The sequence below is a fragment of the Marmota monax genome, unplaced genomic scaffold (assembly GCF_021218885.2).
Source record: "Marmota monax isolate L192 unplaced genomic scaffold, Marmota_monax_Labrador192_F-V1.1 WCK01_AAM20220418_F8-fsc00001, whole genome shotgun sequence".
Taxonomy (NCBI): domain Eukaryota; kingdom Metazoa; phylum Chordata; class Mammalia; order Rodentia; family Sciuridae; genus Marmota; species Marmota monax.
This window is the reverse complement of record NW_026693777.1, coordinates 27,847,380-27,871,132: the sequence shown is the minus strand read 5'-3', so window position 1 is coordinate 27,871,132 and position 23,753 is coordinate 27,847,380. Positions and strand designations below refer to the sequence as shown.

Genomic DNA, 23,753 nt, shown 5'->3' with positions numbered 1-23,753 from the left:
ACCCATAATTTCACCTTCCAGGTGGATAATTTCCTAAATTATCATTTACTATTTTGTTTCCTTGTTCTTTTTGAAGTTTTTCTCCACTCTGTAGACCTTCCACAGTATGGAATTTTAGCTTATTTTATATAATTCCAGAGAGCCAGAAAACAAAAGAACAATATTCTAACTGCTGGCAATAATTCAACAAAGCCTAGAGAACCATTTTGATGCTTTTGCATTATTTTTACTAGACTACTGAAGTAAACAGTGTTACTTAAAAGATTTGCATTCAGCCAATCAACAAAACATTGTCCTCAGAATTCAGAATTCTGATGGCATGTATCACAGAAGTTTGGTAACGAGGTCAGAAGCCTGACTCGTTGGAGTTAAAAGTTAGCATACATCATCCTTCATCCACTCAGAATTCAATTAACAAACACTGAATGAGTGATGTTCCAGACCCTGGCAACACAAAAGTGACAAAAGCCCTCCCTTTCCAGAGCTTGGTCTAGTTGGAGGATAGTAGATAGCAAATGACAGATAGATAGATAGATAATAGATAAATGTAATATTTTCCATGCAACAAGTGCTTTGGAGAAAATCATGGCAAGGAAGGATGCAACTTTAATTTTTCAATAGGTTATCAAGGAGGGCTTCACTGAGACCTAAAAGAGGCAAGGCAGCCAGGCATACAGTTACCTGGGGGAAGAAAGTTCCAAGCAGAGGAAACACCTACTGCAAATGTTCTCGGCTGGAAATGACTCTGGCTTTTCCTAGAAGTGTGGCTATTGCTGAGTTAGCACAGGAGAAAGTTTCTACTTTGTGTAGTGATCAAGTGTCAGATTATTTAGGGTTGTGGAAGCCATTGCAAGGATTATAGATTTTATATTGAGTGGGGCAGAGAGCTATGGGAGGACTTGCAGCTTAAGGATGATATCATCTTAATATTTAAAAGAAACCATCTGCTGTGCAAGGAACAGGCTGAGGGTCAAGGGCAGAAGGAAGAGAAGAATCAAGAGGGTATGGTAATATTCTGGGAGAGACAAGAAGAATTGGATCGGGGGGGTGGGGGAAGTGCAGGTGGAAAGATTGGGCATACATTTTGATGACAGGACTCACAGCCTTTGTGGAGAATTTGGAAGTGAGAACCATCCCAAAGTCCTAAGCCTGAACAACTAGGAGGGTAGAATTGCCATTTACAAATACCGTAGGAGCAGGGGGTTTCAAGGGAATATCTGGATTCTCCAAAATGTTTCATTTAAACAACAAAAACATTTAAAGTTTAGAAATGGCTTGAAAATTATTGACTACATTTAAAGGGAGAAGGTAAGAAGCATCATGAGTGGTGAATGAAGACAAGTGAGGATGAAATGCGAGTACAACCAGGAAAAGTGAAATCTGCTCTGACACTGGATGTATTTCTTCTAAAGCATCTCTAAGCAGCTATCTGAGGGTTTTGGCACTCTTTACTGCCCCCATACAATAGCTTCTGAGAACAGACCAATTCACCAAGCAGTAAAATACAGTTCTACAAGCTTTAGAGCATGTTCAATAACAACAGAGTGGTTAGTGATTTTTCTCTAGAGGAAGGTATTTTCTATCCTCATCAAATATTTCTTCAGATGTCTATAAAAATGGAAGGCAAGAGGATCCAGAATTCTGCAGCAAATATGGACCATCACTGGGGGTGTCATGGAGAAAAAAAGTTAAAAGAATTTTTTTAAAATTCACCAAATGGGATAAAATAGAAGCCAATGCTTTGACAATTCTTTTGTTTACCTTGTTTGATATGCAATTATAAAGCATTCCCTCCCTGCACCCTTTACATTTTGAAAAAACAGCAAATAAACAGCTTGTTTAATAGGCACTTGGGTACACTATCTTTCCAAATGCATGAACAATTTCCTCAGCTGAAGGCAATATTAGACTTTCAACTGATAACCTGCATCCACATTTGTTTGGGCCAGGAAGGAGTTCTATGATGAATCTCAAATCCCTCTAATTATCTCTTCTCCCTAGTTTCTTCTTATATAATTTCTGTAAGAAGGAAATACAAAAGTAATTACCAAGTCAGGCAAAAAGTAATATAGCTGCTCACCACCAAGCAGGTTGTTTCCAGCAAGTTCCAGCTGAGATCACAGAGAACACACTAGGAAAGTAAGTGATCCTCAACTGTAGAGGAATGTTCAGATCTTGTGAGAGTGTTTTCAGAAATACGCGAATCCCAGATGCAATGCAAAATTTCAATTTCCTTGGTCTAGAAAGGGGATGGAGATTTTTATTAAAGCCCCTCACAATTATAATGTACACCTAGGACTGAAACCACTGTGTTAGGAAAAGCTATGAATTCAGGCTGTTTTGCAAGGAGTTTCAACATCCATAGAAAGAGGGTATTCTAAATAATGATATCTGGTAATCCAATGTAACTCAGGAGAGAGCGAATTAGAAAATGCAGGCAATAGCATATTTAAATTTTAAAAAGATAAAAAGATGGCCTACCTGTGGTAGTAAAATATCTATCCTTTCCACATACCCCCCTGGAATCCTTTCAAGTTACTTTTCTTTTAAATTCAGTATAAGCCATCTGTGCTCCCTGCCAAATTCTTAAATATGCACCAGAAATCCATTGCTTTGCAGAAAACTGCCCAGAACTTCTGCTCAGCAGCCAGCTCCTTCCACATGTGGCTGGTCATCCAGAGAACTGGGCAGGAGTTGGGGGACAGTTCTAGAAAACAGCAAACTCTCTGGGCAACACAAAGCACGCTGGGTGAGAGAAGCGGGGCAGGGGTTCAGCATTTCCATCTTGGAAAACAAAGATGGGTGGAGCTGCACAAGGGCATCTCCAAAACGGAACAATATCATGCAGCAGTAACAACAACCATTTTCCCCGCAGCCCAGGCTCACCCACAGAACACTTAATACCTGCAAACTGGCTGCTTTTAAAATAGCTGTCCTCTTGATGCCTCATATAGGGAAAAAGTCAGGAATCTCTCAGACTGAGATTTCTGGCCCCCTATTATGCACAGGCCTGTCAGGTTCTGCAGTGGATGTAAAATATAATACATGCCCCTGAGTCTCAAGACAACTGTGATTTTGTCAAAGCAGTGATGTACATACACAGCCCTTAATAGGCAAGCACTGAATGAGCTACACAGACAAAAGATGTTGGAGGTTTGGGGAGCAGGAGACCCGAGGGGGCAGAAGTCATGGAGCAAAAATGAGACCTGATCTTGAAGTGTAGTTAGGATTTCAGTGGATGGAGGAGATAACCAGGCAGCAGCGATCGCTGTGAGCAAAAGCACTCCATCAGGAACAGAGAGAGCCTAGAGGTGGGGGAAGCAGAGGGAGGGGAAAGTGGGGATAGAGTTCAGAGTTGGAGTAGCTTCCAGGGAAGTGACCCTCAACAGGTGCTCCTGTCACAATTTATTAATGGGAAAGTTTTTGTTTTATTACCATTGAGGAAAGCTATTGTTCTCCTAGTGATAGAATACAAATGAGTTGAGTTGCACAGAGAGGTAGAAAGCAAGTGGGCAGGCCAAATCCACAAGAAAGTTGGTTCACTCTGGAACCTCAGAGGATGTTTCCTCTGAAGTATGCAGGAAGACCTGGCTCTGACACCATGTGCAACCCGTAACAAAAGAAGAAGGGCACCGTGCTACCTGCAGCTACTTTTATGGGTGCTGTGAGATTACTTGGGACTGACAGCACCAGGGCTTGTGTTATAGTAACTACTGGCTGGGGCTGTGGGACTCTGAATCTTTTAATCCTTTCAAACATGCAGTATTTCAAAGAACTCTGTAAAAGGGAAAAAAAAATCCACTGAAAACTTTCAGATGGGGTGGCTGGGTTCTATCTTATGAGCAATGGGGAGTCAGTAATACTTTAGCAGGAGAATGCCTTTATGGAAGAATTATCTTGCAGCTAAATATGAATTAGCATGAAAGGAAGACAGAGTGTATGCATGAGGGCAAAATTTATTTCAATCTTTCTAAAATTTAATTTTGAAAAATAGGAAAATGCTATATAATTTGTACTTTTGAAGAATGTCCAATATACTGTCATCTACCAACAAAAATATGATCAGTTAAAATTAGTACATGTTGCCCCAGAAGAAAGTATGTATATAGTATTATTTCCCCTTTACATATTTCCTTTCATTCCAACTTTGTAGTATTTCAGCTGTGTCTTTTCTTTTTGTCATATTGCTCAATGCCTATAAAGCTGTTTCATGACCTTGACCTGTATAATGCAGAAAATATGACCATAATGCTGCTTTATCAAGTCATAATGAGGATTAAATGAAATTAAAGTCTATAAATTCCACCTCTTCCTTACAAATATCTGAGGGAATTTTTTTGTTTGGACCTCCCCAGATTTGCGCAAGGAAAATACTTCTTCCAATCCAGGGCAACTTAGAATGTCCCCCCAAATAAGAGGATTATAACTCAATTTCTTATTATGCTATAGAAATCCTAAGAGATGTCTCTAGGGAAATATGCAGTCTAACATAAGGATGATCAAAAACATAAGGAGCTAAGTGACTAGAGACTCATTTAGGGAGTCAATAAATTAAAGCCTCTTTATTGGATGAACTGATACAGCTCCTGGTGGCTCCATTCAGACCTTAGTCACCACCACCTGTCTTCAATGGGAAAATGGCACCTGCCTGATGTACTTTGTAAAATACTAACATCAACCATAAGGAGAGAGGCTTTTGCAACACAGGTTAAAGAAGCAAACCATGGCTGATGGTGTTGCATGACAAAGAATCACACACTTTACACTTTTATTCCCTCTATTGATAACTGTTCATTGCCCCTCACTAAAATGAATGCAATCATCTGGGAACAAGTCTCCTTGTCTCTAAGCTGTGTTCTCTGTAATCTCCTTGAGTTTTTAGAATCACAATACTAAATGGACTAATCTAGACTATTCCTGAACTCAAATATATCTGTGATTCCCCACTACCTTTATGTGAAAATCTGAATTCCTTAGCTTTGCATTTAAGATCCAGAGACCCGCCCTCGAATTTCTTTTCCAACCTTTTCTTTCACTACTTTGCTGGATTCCCATTTCTGGAAGCCATTCCTCCATGATACAGCTAGCAATAACTTCAATAAAAAGGTGTCACAATGTACACAACTACAGCTGTCTGCCCAATGAGCAGCCTTCTAAAATGGTCCTTGATGATCCTGGCCTCTTGATATTCATATTTCGGTGTGGTCCCTTCCCTTTTTTTAAATATTTATTTATTTTTTAGTTGTAGTTGGACACAATACCTTTACTCATTTATTTTTATGGGGTGCTGAGGATCAAACCCAGGGCCTCAAACATGCTAGGGAAGTGTTCTACCGCTGAGCCATAGCCCCAGTCCGGTCCCTTCCCTTTGATAATTGACTGAACCTTGTCCTTTGCATTAATAAATAGAACATACCAAAATGTATGGAGTTCACTTTTAAGATTGAACCATAAGAGACTGTAGCTTCTACTATGCCTTGTCTACTTGTTTCCATGATGTAAGCAGCCATATTGCAAGATGCTCTATGGAGAGGCCTATTTGCAAGGGACCAAAGGAAGACTTGGGCCACAGCTCCTGTGGTACATAGGCCTTAGTGCAATCACCTGCGAGGGACTGAATCCTGCCCACAACCATGTAAGTGAGCCAGGAAGGGAGGGATCCTTTCCAGTTGAGGCCTGAGCTGACTGTAGCCTTGGGGGAGACTGAGGACCCAGCTAAGTCACGTCTACATTTCTGACCCACAGACACTGTTTATAAACATTGTTTTGAGCCCCTGAGTTATGGGGGTAAATTTTTATGCAGCAAGAGATAAATAATCATCAACCTTGCTAACCGTTCAATTTTTTTTAAAAAATATTTATTTGGGATTATAATAAGTAATTGTCTCCTCATTTCTAATATTTCTTTGAAAGATTAAAAAGAATGTTTATTCATTTGACAGGGATTTGATGAGAGATTTGTATATACAAGACACTCAGCAAGATATTCAAGGAGGATGAAAAGCTGAGCAAAACTGGATTCATGCTTGCAAAGTATTGACAGTCTGAGCAGGGAGATGATACTAGAAAGTGTAAGCACAGAGTAGCAGGATTTGAAAAGGGAAAGTGAGAGAATAGTGAAGGAGATGGCAGTCTGTTCAAGACACAGAGAGGGGAAAAAAAAAAAACCACATAACGAGGTGGCAGATGAGTGCTAGGAGTATGGGAAGAGATTTCCATAAAGCAAAGCGCTGTGGGAATGCAGAGGAGGGAGGGTGACTCCCATGTGGGAGGATCAGGGAAGTCTTGAGGGAAGTGCATTTGATCAGATTATCAGTGGGAATTTTAACATGAAGCACTGGTACAAGGACACAGCAGGGGGAGGTGAGAAACAATTCAAGAAAAACACAGGCTAGAACATATATTTAGAAAATAGTAAGTAGTCAAATCCAAATTAGATGTAGCCCCAATTCAACTTCTCTTTACCTGAATCCCTAAATTTCCAACAGTCACTCCAAAAGCACTTGCAATGAATGAGAGGAAGTATGAGAAAAGAATAAGTCGATTGTCAGGGCCACTTCCAGAACCTCAGAAGGAGCCTGTGCAAATGAAGGGCCCCAAAGTCCCAAGTTCATGGTGCATCTGCCCCTAGTAACAGTCAAGAATCAAGGCTAACACAGGATGAGCAGGATAAGCAACAGGTCTTGTCTTCACCACCATCTCTCTGTACATACAGACACGGCTGAGGGTTCTCCAATTCAGATAACTTTATAGCTCCAATAATAAAATAGGTCTGTAGAATAGTGTGCTTGATATTGCTCAAAGTTTCTGTGAGGATGAAGTTGAAGGTTGTGTTTGAAAGCCCTTTACACTCTAATGCAACGTGTACTGTGTAAATTATACTGCATTATTAATTTTGGAATAGGAAGCTGATCATTGGGAAAGGTTGCACTGCGACTGGCAGAGCTGAGACTCAAACTCAGGGCCCCCACTACAGGGGAAGCATTTCAGAGGCAGCCAGAAGACAGGCTTTGGGTTTAAAACGCAACTCTAAACTTGCTAACTGTATGGCTTGGACAAGTGCCTTTCTTTCTCTGAGCCTCAGTTTTCTCACCCATAAAATGGAATTATAAAATCTATTTTGCAGGCCTTGTTGAGAGATTAAAAGACCTAATACATCTACATGCTTGGCACAGTGCTTGGCACATAGCCCATGCTCAATAAATGAAAGTCACTATGATTTGGTGCCACTCACCTTGAATCAGATAGCAATCAATTCTTACGGCTTGTTGGTCATCATATCTGGTACCAGGCAGTGCTGAGGCAGGATTTAAAATTGGCAGGACCTGTCTTCCACCTATTTTACTCCATTCCATGTGCTTTCCCCCCAGATTTCACCTCCCATGCAGGCACTTCATGTTCAAGTGTTCAAAGCATCCTGTTCTTCACTCTTTTTTTTTTTCTGCTTAAATTTCAACTGTGTGTGTTTTCTTGTAGACTCTGCACTCTCCTTTCCAAAATGACATCCAATTCCTTAAGGTATTGCCTCCTAAAGCAGGATGGTGTGTGACCCTACCCAACCCACTCCCCTGAAATATTTTCATCTTATCAGAAAGCCCATAGGCACACAGCTGTCTGCCAAATCATAACGTTTGCTTTGCTTCCTATGGGTCCATCTCTATACCTCCATGCTGAAAGTCTGTAGGACCCAGAAAACCCACAGATTGGATCAGGTCTTCATGAATGAGGAATAAAATCAATTTCCATAACCTCACATAAAAGAATATTTAAAAACCCATGGCTAGCCAGGAAAAAGGATGGTGATCATGAAAGCGGGGGGTGGGGGGTTCCCAAAGAGATGCAGAAATTAAAGCAAAATATTAGGAGGCTAAAAGGCAGATCAAAACTTCCTCTCCAGAAAAACACAGAAAATGACTTTCAAACATACTACAAACAACAGTCATTAAGCAGTGTGGTTCTGGCATAAAGATAGATATATAGACCAATGAAACAGAATGAAGAGTCCAGAAATTTCAATCAGGGTGCCAAGACCACACAGGGAGAGAGTTCAGTTTCTTCGATAAATGGTGTTGGGAAAACTGGATATGTACATGCAGAACAGTGAAGTTGGACCTTTACTTTATATCATATCATAATTCATATATATATCAAACTGAATTAAGCACCTAAACCACAGATCTAAGATTATTAATCTTCTGAAAGGACATATAAGGCTAAAGTCTTTAGGACACTGAATTTGACAATGAGTTCTTGGATATGACACCAAAAGCACAGAAAAAAAAATAAGCAAAAGGAACTACAAGGAATTTTAAAACTTCTGTAAGTCAAGGAAAACAAGCGATGCAGTGAAAAGGCAACCTACGGAGCGGAAGAAAATAACTGCAAATCTGATAAGGAGTTTATATCCAGAAGAACCCACTTGAAGCAAAGTGTGAAAGATGATATATCAAGAACTATGTAATGTTTTGAACAACTAACAATAAAAAATAAATAAATAAATAAATTTTTAAAAAATCTGGAAAAAAAAAAGAAGGAACTTCTATAATTCAACAAGAATAAAACAATCTGATTTTAAAGAAGACAAAGAAAAGGGCTTGAATAAACATTTCTCCAATGAACACAAATGTTCAAGAAGCACACAAAAAGATGCTCAGCATCACTAATCATCAGAGAAAGGCAAATCTAAACCACCACAAGGTATCACCTCACACCCACCAGGATTACCACTATTAAAAGAACAGAAAATAACAAGTGTTGACAAGGATGTGGAGAAACTGGAACCTTTGTGGATTGGTGGGAATTTAAAATGGTCCAGCTGTTATGGGTTACTCTATGGGGGTTCCATAAAAATTTTATTTCTTTATCTGTCTCCCTGTATGTGTGTATACAAACACACACACACACACACACACACACACACACACACACACATATATATATATATATATATATATATATATATATATATATATATATATATTCATTCCAGCAATCTCACTTCTGGGCACACACATATATTCAAAAGACTTAAAAAAAGAATCTTGAAGAAATATTTGCACATATATGTTCACCATAGCATTACTCACAATAGTGAATAAGAGGAGACAACCCAAATGTCCATCAACAGAAGAAGGGATAAAGAAAGTTTGGTGTATACACTCAATGGAATATTATTCAGCCTTTAAAAAGAAGGCAACTCACATGCTACAATATGGATGAATCTCAAGAACATTCTGCTAAGTGAAATCACAAAAGGACAAATTTTATACAATTCCACTTGCAAGAAGTACAAAAAGTAATGAAAATCAAAGAAACAAAAAAGTAGAAAGATGATTATCCAGGGCTGGGGAAGAAGGGAACATCATTGTTAATGTGTAAAGAATTTCAAAGTTGCAAGACAAAGAAGTTCCAGAGTTCCACAGAGCAATGTGAATAATTAAGACTATTTACCTGCACACTTAAAAGTGGTTAAGATGATGAATTTAATATTATGTGGTTTTTCTACAATGAAATGAAAAAAGTAAAGAGGAGGCACATACATTCCGGTCCATCTGGAAAGGAGACAGAGGTTAGGAAAGGCAGCCATCCTCGATGGGTGTGACATGCAAGATCAGAGCCAGAGCTAAACTCTCAGAAAACAGCCTTCATTTTCCAGAAGATAGCAGCCTTAAAAATGCTTTCTTTTTTTTACAGTAACATATTTGCTAAATAAACAGAATTAATATTTAATTCGAAGTAATGTATATCTTAGAGAATACAGAAAATAACAGGAAGAAAAATCAGAGTCATTTATCATCTCTGTCAAAGGATAATCATTGAAGACTTTTTGGTGTATTTTTTTCTGGATATCTCTCTGCCTCTCTGTCTCTTTATCTGTCTCTCTGTATGTGTGTGTGTGTGTGTTTATACACACATATATATATATATATATATATATATATATGTGTGTGTTTGTGTGTGTGTGCGCCTGCACATATATATAAACACACATATATATGCATGCACATATATATAAACATACAAATACATATATCTTGAAATAGTTGAATTCATCTTGTATAAAAAATTTTTGTAGTCCAATTTTTTATCATGTTATTTAATATCTTTGTAAACTTAATTATAATGTTTTCATAATGTACCTTATACATGTAGTTTATGAGCCTATTTCCAAACTACTGAATATTTAGATGTCTACATTATTATGAACAATTATAAATAACTATATTATTGGATTCTTTGTGCATGTATCTGATTTGGATACAAGGTGTCCCCCAAAAGCTCCTGTGTTAATTCAGGAATATTCAGAGGTGAGATAATTGCATTATGAGAGCTGTAACCTAATCAGTAAATTAATCCATTTGATGAATCAATAATTTGAATGGACTAACTGGATGGTAACTACAGGTAGGTAGGGCACGGCTAGAGGAGGTAAGTTACTAGGGGAATGCCCCTGGGGATCACACGTTGTACCCCAGCTCCTTGCATAGCAACTTTCTCTCGCTCTGCTTCCTGGCTCTTTTTAAGTGAGCAGCTTTTCTCTGCCAGCCCTTTTACCATGATATTCTGCCTCACCTCAGGCCCAGAGCAATGGATCACGCAGACTATAGTAGACTGAACCTCTGAATCCATGAGCCCAAAATAAATTTTTTCACCTCCAAGATGTTCTTCTCAGGTATTTGGTCACAGTGATAAAAAAGCTGACGAACACAGAAATTGGTACCAAGAAATAGGGTCATTGTTGTGACTAACGTGACCATGTGATTCAGAAGCTTTTGGAGCTTATTTGTGGAAGGAGTTTGGAAAAGTTTGGATATTCAGCCTGAAGAATCCTTAGAACCTTATAAGCAGAGCTTAATGGGAAATTCTGGTGAGAGCTCAGAAGACCAGAATATCAATAAGAATGTAGACAATAAAGCTTGTGCTCGTGATATTTCAGAAGGGAACAGGGACTCTTGAAAATTGGACTCGAAGTATTCATGTTACATTCTGGCAAAGAAATTGTCTATATTTTTACCGTGTCCTGAGTCTTTAAAAGTGATAGACTAATTAATCTAGTGGAGAAAATTTCAATACAGAACAGAATTCAGACAGTTGAATGGATTTTTCTGGCAGCTTTTAGCCAGGTTTATTTTGAGAATTGGGAGCAGAAATCAGAGAACAAGTAATTTAAAAACAGGCAGCTTTACCAGAGAAGCACAAGTTCAATGGGAGTCAATAAGGTATGGTTGTTGAAGAGATCACCACCACTAAAAAGAAGCTAAGTGCTCTGCCCAGAGACAATAGAAAAGATGGCTTGAGAGCAGCTTAGGAATCAGCAAGACCACACCCATCTCAGGCTCAAGAATATAGTAGTGAAAACTCATTTAAAAGAACTTAAGGGCCCCATGTTCATACAGGGGGACTTAGGAAGTTGTTTCCCCAGGATTCTATTCACCATGTTCATCGACGCAGGTACTCAGAAGCCACTAAGGCCATGGTTCAAGAGGATCTGTATACTGCTTGAGCTGGTGGAAGACCTTGGCATCATCTATGTGGTATGAGCTTTGTAGGAATGCAGGATGCTAGAATTAGAGGGTCATGGAGGCTTCCACCTAGAGTTCAAGGTAAGGCTTGGGAGGCCAGGTAAAGCATAGCAGGTACAGAATTTCTAAAGGAAGAACATGAAGAGGGAGTACATGAAGCTATGAGAATGAAGTTGAAGCTGCAGTGGAGACTCCCAAAATTAAGAGATACCAATAACGTTGAATATCTGCCAATGAAAGCTGCTGGCTGTGGACAGTCTAAGAGAAAGGCCATAAGACCTGCAACTAGCAAGTACATAGCGGTATGGCAGCCCAAGTCCTTTGGAGATCATAAGAGGCAAGTCTCACCACCATGTGCCCCGGTTGCTAGATGTAGAACTACAGGACTTCTTGCCCAGGTGGATTTTGATGTTGCTTTGGTCCCATCTCTTCTTTCTAGGCCCTATCTCACACTTTTGGAATGGAAAGTTTATTCTATACCATTATATAGTGGATGTGTATAACTTGCTTTTGATCTTTACAGGGGCTCACAGGCAGGAGTTTGCCTTGAGTCTGAGGTGAGACTTTGGACTTGGACTTTGGGGGCAGTGCTAGAACTATTAAGACTATGGAACTCTTGGAGATGGACTAAATGCATTTTGCATCATGAGATGGACATAAACTTTTGGGGCCCAGGAGCAGAATCTTATGGTTTGGATATGAAATGTCCCCCAATATTTCCTGTGTTAATGCAGGAATGTTCAGAAGGGAAATAATTAGAGTATGAGAGCTGCAACCTAATCAGTGGATTAATCCATTTGATGGATTAATAATTTGAATGGACTTAGTGGTAACTGTAGGAAGAAGAGGCGTGGCTGAAGGAAGCAGATCACCAGGGCCACACTCATAGGGGTTACTTCTTTTCCCCATGGCTCGTTCTTTCTGATTCACATCAGCCATGAGCTGAGCAGCTTTCCTCCACCACCCCCTTCTGCTATAATGTTTTGTCTCACTTTGGGACCAGCGCAACGGAACCTGCAGGCTACAGAATCTGAAACCATGAGCCCAAAATAAATTTTCCTTCCTCTAAGTTGTTCTTGTTAGGTATTTTAGTTATAACAATAAAAAGCTGCATCTCTCATTGCAATATTTCCTACGGATGGACTGCTGGATGCAGAATTACTGGATCAATAAATTAAATATTTTGAAGGCCATTACTATAAACTGACAAATTTCTTGCCAACAAAATTATAGAGATTTATCACCTCACCAGAAAATGCAAAATGTTCATCTTCCACACCTCCCCTAGCAATTACTATCATTTTTAAAATAAGAAGATAGAAGAAGACACATTTTTTTTTCTTTTTTGATCAAGGAAGTTTGTGGTTTCTTGGCCAAATCGCTTCAGTATCCATTTCCCCTGAGTCAATCAAGAAGTAAAGACATGAATGGTGTGATTTTACTTTGTGTACAACCAGATATATGAAAACTTGGGCTCTATGTGTATAATTTGAATTGTAATGCATTCTGCTGTCATATACAACAAATTAGAATAAAAAAGAAATAAGTATTATAAGTAACATCAAGTGCAGTAACAGATATTAATGTTGCAAGAAAGTTCTCAAGAAGTCTTTTGTGACCAACTCTTCAGACACCAGTCAAGGTTCTAGCAGGAACTACACTATGTTCTAGAATGGGAAGTTGAGGAGGGTTTAATAAGTGATTATTTGCAGAGGGGGGGCAGAATTAAGACATGCAGAAAAACAGCACAGCAAGACAGAGCTACAGATTCCCCTTGAAGTTAACACTGGAGAGAGTCCAGGATGCCCAACAGTAGATACAGCCCAACAGGTGGAAGCCAGGAGAACACCCTGACTTCACTCTTCTCCAGCCCTCCTACCAGTGTCTTATGTTGAACAAGCCCAGCCTTAGTCCAGAGGGCAAGACAAGGGAGCTTGGTTGCTATGAACTGAATGTTTGTGCCACCTATATCCCCAAATCCGTATGTTGAAACCTCACCTTGGTGTGATGATCGGATGTGGAAATTTGGGGAGGTAGTTAAACTTAAATGAGGTCATGAGGTGGATCACTCATGATGCAATTCGTATTCAAAGAGAGAAAGAGAGGAGAACAGCGCTCTCTCTCTCTCTCTCTCTCTCTCTCTCTCTCTCTCTCTCTCTCATACAGTACGAAGGCAGCAGTCAGCAAGCCATCAAACACCAGATCTGCTAGCACCTTGATTTAAACTTCCCAGCCTGCAGAATTGTGAGAAATAAATGTTAGTTCAAACAGCCTGTGGTATTTTGTTAGAGCAGTCCAAGCTGACTAAGACACCAGTAGATGTAGTCATGTGATACAGCCTCCCAGGGCACTAAGGAGGATGTACAGGACAGTAAGTGAATCTGTAGGGGCACACTGAAGCCATGTAGCCCAGAAAGCCCACCACAGACAAGCAATGTTTGCAGTATGACAGCATCCTATGCTTCAAAAATCACCACAGTAATTAATCTATCTAGTGTTATTATTTTCTGTGGAATTCTCACACAGCAAATGGAACTATTACCATGTAATCGTTTCCCTTTATTTCAGTAATTTAAAAAGTAAAAACCTTTTTTCTCCTCTAGAGACCAGAGTATATTTGTGGGTTCAATAACATCTTTGCAAAACAGGGGGGAAAAAACATTAACTACATCTTTATATTACCCAGGCAGAAAAAAGCACTCTAATAAGCAATTGAACAAACAAACAAAAAACCCTACAGTGTTGAATTTATTTTTTTCAGAAAAAAGCAGGAAATAGTCATGAATGTTTCATTAAAATGCTTCCTAATCATAAATGTATATCTGTGAATTAACAAGTACATGTTTTTACCACTGCAACTCTCTAAGCCAATAAACAACTCTGGAAAATTATATCTAATTCCTCACAAATGATTCAGGAGCCCCACTGAGGCTTTATCACACATTATTTGGTTAAAAAAAAAAAGCATCTACCAACTAGGAGATGTGGAAAACCATAGCAACCAAGGGCAAGACTGGCGAGGTGGTTGAAGGATAACGCTAGCAGGGCTGCATAGTCTTGTGGAGCCCTGAGGACCCCTCCCTCACAGCCCACCCCACTTGACTTGACCTTGCCTTAGACATACTTCTCTCCTTTATAGTCAGGCAGTGAAATGGGCTTTAAGAGTTTAACTGGTCTGGTCCCCTGCTTTCAGACATGTTATGGATGTGTTTTACATAAGGAAAATGAAACCCAGAGACATTGAGTGGCTTGCCAGAGGTCACAGAACTAAGAAAAATAAAGTACTAGAATTAAAGTCCTACTATTCCTAGCACAATGCTTTTACCATCTCCAATTTTTACACAGTCTGGTTCTAAAATGGGATGGAGGAAAGGGGAATACAAATTCCCTACTCACCTCTGACAGCAATAATGGCGTACTGAAGCTAAAATCAATCTATAAAATTGTACTCACTGACAAAGAAAGGTCACTTTTATGGCAAATTAATTTTTTTCAAAAAAACATGGTGAAATAGTTCAGGTATTGTTTTTTGTGAATACAGTCAACAAAGACTGAGGGTACTTTTATTCTTTCCAAGTCCTTATAATTGTTAGAAAAAAATGTTGATTTAACTAATGATAAATATTTTAAGAACATGAGGGCAGATGCTCATCGAACAATACCCATTAATCAGACAAAAATCACATATCCATAAAGAACAAGTGCAAAGTCCTCTACTTAGAGAAAACAAGAGCTTGATTGATATACAGCTTGGTGCCACTTGTCATTGTGATTTGTGTCGTCATCATCTACTCTCAAGACAATCTCATGGGAGAAAGAATTCCCAAATTCTTTCACAGACCCTAATGAATTAACCTCAACCTGATCCCTAGCTCAAAATGTCCTGGGATGTTAAATAATGTTGGTCAAGGGCCATCCCTACTAGATAAGTCTGGTATTTCCATTCTTTTGTGAACATCAATACAGATTTCCCAGGCCCTGCCCCTCAGAGGATCTGAATCAGTGTTCTGGGGTAGAGCCCAGAATGACTGACTCAGAATCCATGGGATTCAAGGCCTGGCAGATACTTTATTGTGAAAAATCTTCCCTGTATGATTCTAAAGCATAATAAAGAGTGATAAATGCCTTAATGGACAGGCATAAATCTACCCACACCATCAGAGGGATACATTGGAGCAGCAACCATACTAAATGACTATTTGAATAAAGACTCCATCCATGCCCACAGTAACCTCTCATTGGCTTTCCAATTTGGATAAGTACTAAATTTGCTCTTTAGGGTAGCTGTTGAGTGTGTTTAAATATACCATGGAGATTTTATGCACAACTCTCATGCATCTCTTATTTTTTCATATATTCACAAATCACCTTTATGAACACTTGTTTCACCCTAAATAATGAAAATGTACATTAAAGCAAGAACACAAACCAACCAACAGCCTCAATTTTAAAAAGGATATAATTTTGTCCTAAGAACCTTTCTGTTCCCTCTCTTTTCATGTGTTAAAGTAAATTTGAATCTATTGACAAAATCTTGGGTTGAATTAAGTGAAATATAAAAGAACTCACCATTAAAATTAAAATAACATCCGTGGTAGACTCCAAACTCCATATAAGATGAGAACAACCTGGCATTTCAAGAAACAGTTTCCCAAAGAACAAATCACCAAGCATGACATCTTAAAAACTTCAGAGTACAAAATGTCAACACCAAAAGGACTGGGTTGGTGCAAATGGAAAACAAGTGGGTCCTGAGAAGTAAAATCTGATTCAAACAAAACAAACTATGGCAAGATTTTGTATTTCACTGAATAACTGCACTATGCTATGTGTTCATTTCCTCTTTTTTCTTTTTCTCCTACAGATTCATCCTTTCTACTTTTTACAAGTCCTAACAGTGAGCTCCAAGCATGTCATAAATTATACAATGCAAATAGTGTAAAATCCTATACTCACCAGGAGATCCAGAGGGGTAATCATGCATTCCTCAGTTTTAAATACAAAAGAATAAATGATGACAATTGCAAAAACATCTCAGTAGAACTGGACTCTAACCTCTGCTGCCAAGGAAGGGAGTGGGGACATTGGGATGGGTGTTAGAAAGGACGAAGGTAAAACTAACTCATCATTCTATAAATGGAAAATCCCAATCCAGTGGAAGAGCAATGTCATATTTACTCCAACTAAATTTAGATCAAATCCTCCCTTGTCTAGCATGCCAGAACAGCAAGCTGCCTCTCGAAGAACCAAAATAGAATGGTTGAAGTGTTAACAGACCAATACAGAAGTAGCTCTTTGCTGCAGAAACTTGAAAACAGAACAAGCATCATTCATTGTGTCTGTGGGGCAACATATGCATAGGGAAAGGAACCCACCTCATCTCCCTAGGTGCTGTAACTATATTGTTTCTCCTCATTAAAGATCAAGTGATATAAAAGGCCATGATATTCAGGTAGGTCTTGTAGAATGTTTCCAGTTATCCCTGCAGTTCACAAGCCATGGTGAACCTGCATTAACTATGGCTTCTTCTGAACAAACTGAAGTAAGAACAATTGTGGATGAGGAATATAATTAGAATTCTGTCATAATGGAAAAGTTTATATAAACCCACAGTTTCTAACTCTCCCAACCCCCAAAGCTTTCTCAACACTCCTAAAAAGCAGCAAATGACTCATTTGTATTTCATACCTTTTCCCTTCTTTTACTCTGCCTCACTGTCAGCAGAATAATGCTCAATATATGACTGACAGGAAGGAGAAAGAGGAGCAATAGGATTCTATATCATTTCTATCCTAGGATTATCTACTAAAGACTCAATATCTGGCTGGAGAAAAATGGCCCCCATCCAGTTTTCGGCTGCTCCCAACATCTTGGAGCCATCGGGGATATCCGAAATTCAACATATCTAAATCTTCAGTTACCACTTATTAAGGTTTGAATATGAGGTATCCCCCAAAAGTTCCTGTGTTTATGCAGGAAGGCTTAGAGGCAAAGATTATGAGAGCTGTATCCTGATCAGTATATCAATCCATTTGATTAATTGATGGGTTAATAAATTGCATAGACTAATTGGGTGGTAAGTGTAGCAGTTGGGGCATGGCTAGAGGAAGTCAGATCACTAGGGGTGTTCCTTTGGGTTTTATCTTTTATCCCTGACTTCTCAACTCTCTTTCTGCAGAGCAGCTTTCCTTGGCTCTGACCTTCTAACATGATGTTCTGCCTCATCTAGAGCCCACAGCAATGGAGTCAGCTCACCTCAGACTGAACCCCTGGAACTGTGAGTTCAAAATAATTCTTCCCTCCTCTAAGTTGTTCTGGTCAGGTATTTTTGTCACATTGGTGAATACCTGACTAACACACCACTGATCATCTAGAACACATCCCCTTTCCAGCCTCCCTAGTCTGTCAGGGGTACCATTCATTACATCATTAAGACCTCGGTGTTATTCCTGACTCCTTATCATGACACCAAGTCACAACTAGTCTCCAAGTGGCTTCAATTGCTTCTCCTTCAGAATGTCTCACAAGGTTCCTTTCTTTTCACTTCCATTGTTTGGGATGGGCTTAAAGAATGAGCAGGAATTATCTGAGCAAATGTGTTTGGAAAGCATTCTAAAAAACAGAAGAGTCTGCATAAAGATGCACATATGTAAGAGCCTGGCCCACTGGGAACTACTGGTGACCTGACAGTGCTGCAGTCCAAGTGGCCAGAAAGGAGGTAGGAAAAGGCTTCAACAGAGAGGACTGCAGGTCCCCAAGTAGGAGCTTGGACTTTTTCCAGCAGGCCAGTGTTTTATAGACTTCAAGAATCTGACTAATGCCTACCCACATACCACTTATAATATTCTTATTTGCTTAATAGTTTTTCTGTGAATTGACTTATTTTTCCATATTATTTTTTTAACATTTATTTAACATTGCCTAAGAGTTAAGTTTAAGTCTGAAACATTTTCCTGTGGAAATTTTCAAATATACATAATAGAGACATTAACATGCACTGTGGGGCTAGGATGTGGCTCAGTGGTAGAGCCCTTGCCTAGCATGCTTGAGCCCCTAGGTTCAATCCCCAGCACCACACAGAAAAAATGTGCTATAGTTTGAATCTGAAATTTCCCCAAATACTTATGTGTTAAAGTCTTGGTCCCCAACATGGCACTATTGGGAGGTGGTAGAAACTTTAAGAGGTGGGGCCTGATGGAAGTTTTTAGGCCACTAGGGGTGTACCCTCAAAAAGGATTATGAGACCCTGAACTCTTTCTCTCTTTTTCATTTCCTAGTCACAAAGTAATCAACAGATTACTCCTCCATATGCTCTTTCCATGATGTGCTACCTCATCACAAGCACAAAACCAATGGGTCAATCAGTCATGGACTGAAACCTGCAAAATTGTGAGCCAAAATAAACCTTTTCTTTATATAAGTTAATCTATCTCAGGTGTTTATTATAATAACAGAAAGCTGGCTAACAGTATAATAAATCTACATGTGTCCAATACAACAAATATCAACCCATGTCCAAAGGTGGTTCTTTTATGTACTCCCTTAGCACCGTCACCACCTTCACCATTATACACTTGAGCACCTTTCCACTAAGTTACTATAAGTAAATCACATTCACTCATGCTTTCATCTCTATGGTCAGATGCATCTCTAAAGGGCAATAACTTTTTCTTAACTAAAATAAACTAAAACGGAATAACTAAAATCCCATTGTCACCCCAAGAAAGTTAATAGTAGTTCTTATGATATATTCATCTAATGTTTAAGACATTAAAATTTTATGTCACAGCCATATATGAAAAACTGAAAGAATTTGTCATAAATTTTTAAAAGAAAACAATATTATTAAAACTGTGGCATGATATAATTAATTTTGGAACACTGACCTTGAGGCCTGTTCTCCTTATTACAAATGGAGATTAGAAAGTGTTAGATATATTATTCTTACCCAGATTCTTCCTCATTGTCAAATGTAGAAGACAGTAAAGATCATTCAACAAGAAATACATTTCTCGCTTATCATTAATGCCATGCCTACATATCACCTAAATCATCTTTCATTTAATCAGGAATATTTGTCCTGCACTTTCAGAGAGACAGGAATAAGAAATCATCTAAGAATTATAGGACTGATGGAATTCATAGTTTGGAAAAATTGCTGAGGCAGTAGCAAGAACAGGAGTGAGCTATGATAGAGTTATGATAAAAGAACAGACAGGCTCTTAATGTGTGCCACGACTTACTGCGTCATCCCATTACTTCCCGAGAGTGAGCTTGGTTTGAACAGGATAGTTCTACTAGTGCTCCAATAGGGGAACATACATAGTCACATGCCCTTGACCAAGAATAGACCTCCTCCATAAGGAAGGTGGTTCTCTTTGATGTCACAGCCTCAAGGGGTGGAGGAAGAAGGGGACAATACTCAGGCAACCAGATCAGCTGAATCAAACCTGTTAATCAGTGAGGTGGCTGATTCATTGCTGGGTGGCCCTCACATCCCACATCATCATTTCTTGAACGTTCACTGTCACCCAAACTATCCCCCTCCTCTCCAAAGCCAGTCTTCCCTCAAAGGGACTCCAGTGCCAGGCCTCAGGTTCTCCTTCCTCATGAGCACTCTCTTCTGTGAATAAATTACCAAGCCTTCAAGAAATGCCAAAATATGACATTTTCCAGAATGCTGCTCACTCTCCCACCCCCACATGCAGACATTCAAATATCCTCCATGGCTCCCCTTTCACACAGAGAGAACTTCACATTCTTTGATGTGCGATTTGAGACTCTCCTGGATCTGGCTCTTCCTGATCTTTTCAACTTTATTTCCTGGTATTCTTCCAAAGACCTTTGCTTTAGGTTACTGGATCTCATCACTGTCACTCAAACATGCTCAGGCACAAAATCATCTATGGCCACCTAACACAGTTTAATACCATACTATGGTTTGACTATTATGTTGATAGTCTTATTTCACCTTCCCAATGTAAAAGCTGAAAAAGTCTCATCTCTAGAATCCCTGATATTAGAATATGACAGGGTAACTTACCATTTAAGTCTTGTTCTCTGGTCTAGAGAGTGTATGATCTCTCTGAACTCCTCAATAAACTCCTTTTGTACAAACTAGCTAAACTTGATTCTGTCATAGGCAACCAAAAACTCTTACTGATACACTGACCCTGTTCCTTTACAAAGTTAATATCTTCTGTATGCAATGACCTCCTCAGTCTTCTACTCTTGGCCACATCTGACCCTTCTATCAAGTTGTACTTTGTCCAAGCTTTCTTCTCTAGTTTTCCTCAAACACTCTTTTCAAACCCATGCATCTTATTCCTTGTATCACTCCTGGAGAATTTAATAAATGCTTCTCTATTTTGTATTTATCATCTTTGCCATATCCTATTTCTACCACTTGAATACAAGTCTCTGTATTTTGCACTGCCTCAGTAGTTAATAAGCTCCTTCTATGAGTAAAGTTCTGTGCTGAATGTCACTGATACTAAGCTAAGGAAAAAAAAAAATCCTTGTCTTCCTCTACACACAGACCAGTGGGGAAACTAAGTGAATAAACAAAGAGAAACAAAACAACATTTGCTAACAGAGAGTCTACGATTTCAGGTGGAGGAAGAATCCTCTCCCTGGTAGGTTATGGAAAGGTGGGATGGATAGAAACAAAGCTTTAAGAGATTGGGGGGCTCATCAGGAAGGCAGAGAGGAAGGAGAATACATACTGTTTCTTAAATTCACAGCCCTCAAATGTGGCTTGTTCCCCAAACATTCCTTGTGCTGAAAAAATTTTTTCCTTGGAGAGAGGCAATACATGTTTCTGTAATTTTCAACATAAATTTTTGATCAGATACTCATAACAGAAAAGGAAGAAATAAAAAGAAGATAAAGCTGAAGTGTATTTTTCCAAATCAACACAGCTTTATTGAGCTCTTGTTATGTGAAATATGATTTAGTACTCTCCCTGCCTTCAGAGTCCAGCATTTGTTTAAATGCAGTCTGCCTTGGGAGATATATGGAATGAACATATATAATTAAACAATAAAATACTTGATAGTTCAACAACAACAAAAAGACACAATTGCACATGACTAGGAGCTAAAATAAATGCAATTTATTTTCTATGATTTTTTTATTGATTCTTTTTAGTCATTCATGACATTAGAATGATCTTTTCAACTTTATTTGAACTGATCATTTCAAATAAATGATCATCTTACGTTGTGTGGTCAGGGCAAACTTTATGGATGGAGATGAGAGATATAAAGAATATTTGCTAAATGAATGGCGAAAAATACAAGTTCATGGATTAATAAACAAATCCACTTGGCTTAAAGAGACAATCTGGGTTGGGAAAGAAGAAATGCAAGAACTAGAAAAATAGGTAGGGATCTATTTTGAGGGAAACCATCTATATACATACAGACAGAAGTCAGCAATTACTGTGGAGCACTCATCCCCATTCAGGTACCCATGGATTATCTTAATTAGTTCCCAGGTAAGGGTACAGGTGGCTTAGAGAGTTTCAACAGCTTGTTTAAAGTCAATCTAGGGCTATCCAGATGCAAAAGACTGATATGGGCTCTGACTTCCAGGGCTTACAATCTAGCATCCACTGAGCTAGCCAGTGAATGAGCTCCATTTAAACCCTGAGCTCCAAGGCTCAGGATCATCATTCACAATAGTCTGTATTCCAGTTTGGCAGGTCAAATATTAGAAAACCTCATTCCATCTTCACTTGATATCCTTTAGTTGTGCTTATGTAGTCTCAGTGGCTGTAATACTTGATCCACCCTGCATATCAGCACCACCTGTTGAGTTTTTGAAAGAATGTGTACATGTTCAGGACTCAATCCCAGAGATCTGAATTGCAGTCCAGTATCAGTATTTTTCCGTATTCCACAGGGGATCCTATTGCATGGCCAGAGTTTTGAACTTGATAGATACTCAATAATCCACAATATGCCCCAAAACTTCTTAGCTAAGTCCTAAATGAATTCCACACATTCACACTTTATTCTAGTCACCTACAAGCAATCCAGATAAGAGACATAATCACAATGTTGATAATGATAACCCTATAATAACATTATAATAACACTCTTATTGAGTGCCTATTCTGTATCCAGGCCCTATGCAAAGTGATTTTTCACTCAGATTTTCAGATTTATTTCTCACAAAATCCAACAGGGAAAGAACTTTTGATGTTCCCATTTCCAAAGGCACAAAGCTAGTCATAAAGGATGGAATTCAAACCCAAGAATGTATTGATCCAAAAGAAGTGCTCTTTATAGCCACTTAACTATACTGCCTCCCAAAACTAAGAATAACCATTAATTTACTGAAGAGTTGATTGAATGTCACCTCTCTGCCAGGCACTGTGTCCTCCGTCATACGCAGCATAAATCAATACCCATAGAGTCCAAAACAACAGTATATTTTCTCAAGTTCCAAAAGATAAAATTTGTCACAAAGACTCTACCAAATAGGCTGAAAATAGAATGAACAAGCTTTGTTACCCAGCAACTAAATAAAGATTTTTCTATCAGAAAATTAGGTTTTCTAGAGAGGAAAAAACGTCCAAGCTATAGTTCTGAAAACACACAGATGAGGCTTCAAGGAAATGGCTTTGACTCTGATTCCCAAAGGTCTAGGCTTCAAAACCCTAACCTAGAGCCTAACCCTAACCCTAACCCTAACCCTGAAGGTTAATTAGTAGATTGCCTCACTATTAATCCTCAAAAGGAAACCCTAACTCATGCTTGGAAGCCACCTGGTGCTATTTGCTATAGATATTTTTTCAATACACTTCTACAAAATGCCAAAATATCCCCCAAAAGAATAAATGTTTTCAAAAGAGCAAATCATAGGTTCCTTTCTTACCTGTGCATTTTAAGCATAGTGATTAATATTTTGAGGACCTTGGGTACCACTGAGGATCTGAGGAACCTATGAAACCTTCCACAAAAAGGCACAGCAATCTATGCATATAATCTTAGACTAAGACTCTCTCATCTAATCCACTACTTCATTTACTTCTTTGTCATTAAATTTTTTTTTAATAAGGACTAACTCTTTCAGACACTCAGCATAGCTTGGTAAACAAGAGAGACATCCTTGTCTGGGAAAACTCAACTACCATTGAGCAATCTTATCTGTTACTAGGCTTTCAATTAGAACGTATTGTCCAAGGACAGCCAACACCTGGACACCAGTTGGAACACAGGGCAG

The 23,753-nt window shown here is 38.8% G+C and overlaps 1 protein-coding gene across 2 annotated transcripts in view; it reads right to left on the bottom strand.

The window, feature by feature from the left end:
* The window catches only part of Slc35f4 (solute carrier family 35 member F4), a 253,271-nt gene that overhangs the window by 207,958 nt on the left and 21,560 nt on the right, over positions 1–23,753 (bottom strand). The window contains exon 1 of one of the 2 annotated variants that reach the window (XM_058584638.1): positions 16,479–17,115. The exons of the other annotated variant lie outside the window; for it this stretch is intronic. Coding sequence (XP_058440621.1) covers positions 16,479–16,506 — 28 coding nt within the window. The 5' untranslated portion in view covers positions 16,507–17,115. Of the gene's footprint in view, positions 1–16,478; positions 17,116–23,753 lie in introns of those variants that run through there. 2 annotated transcript variants of the gene reach the window in all.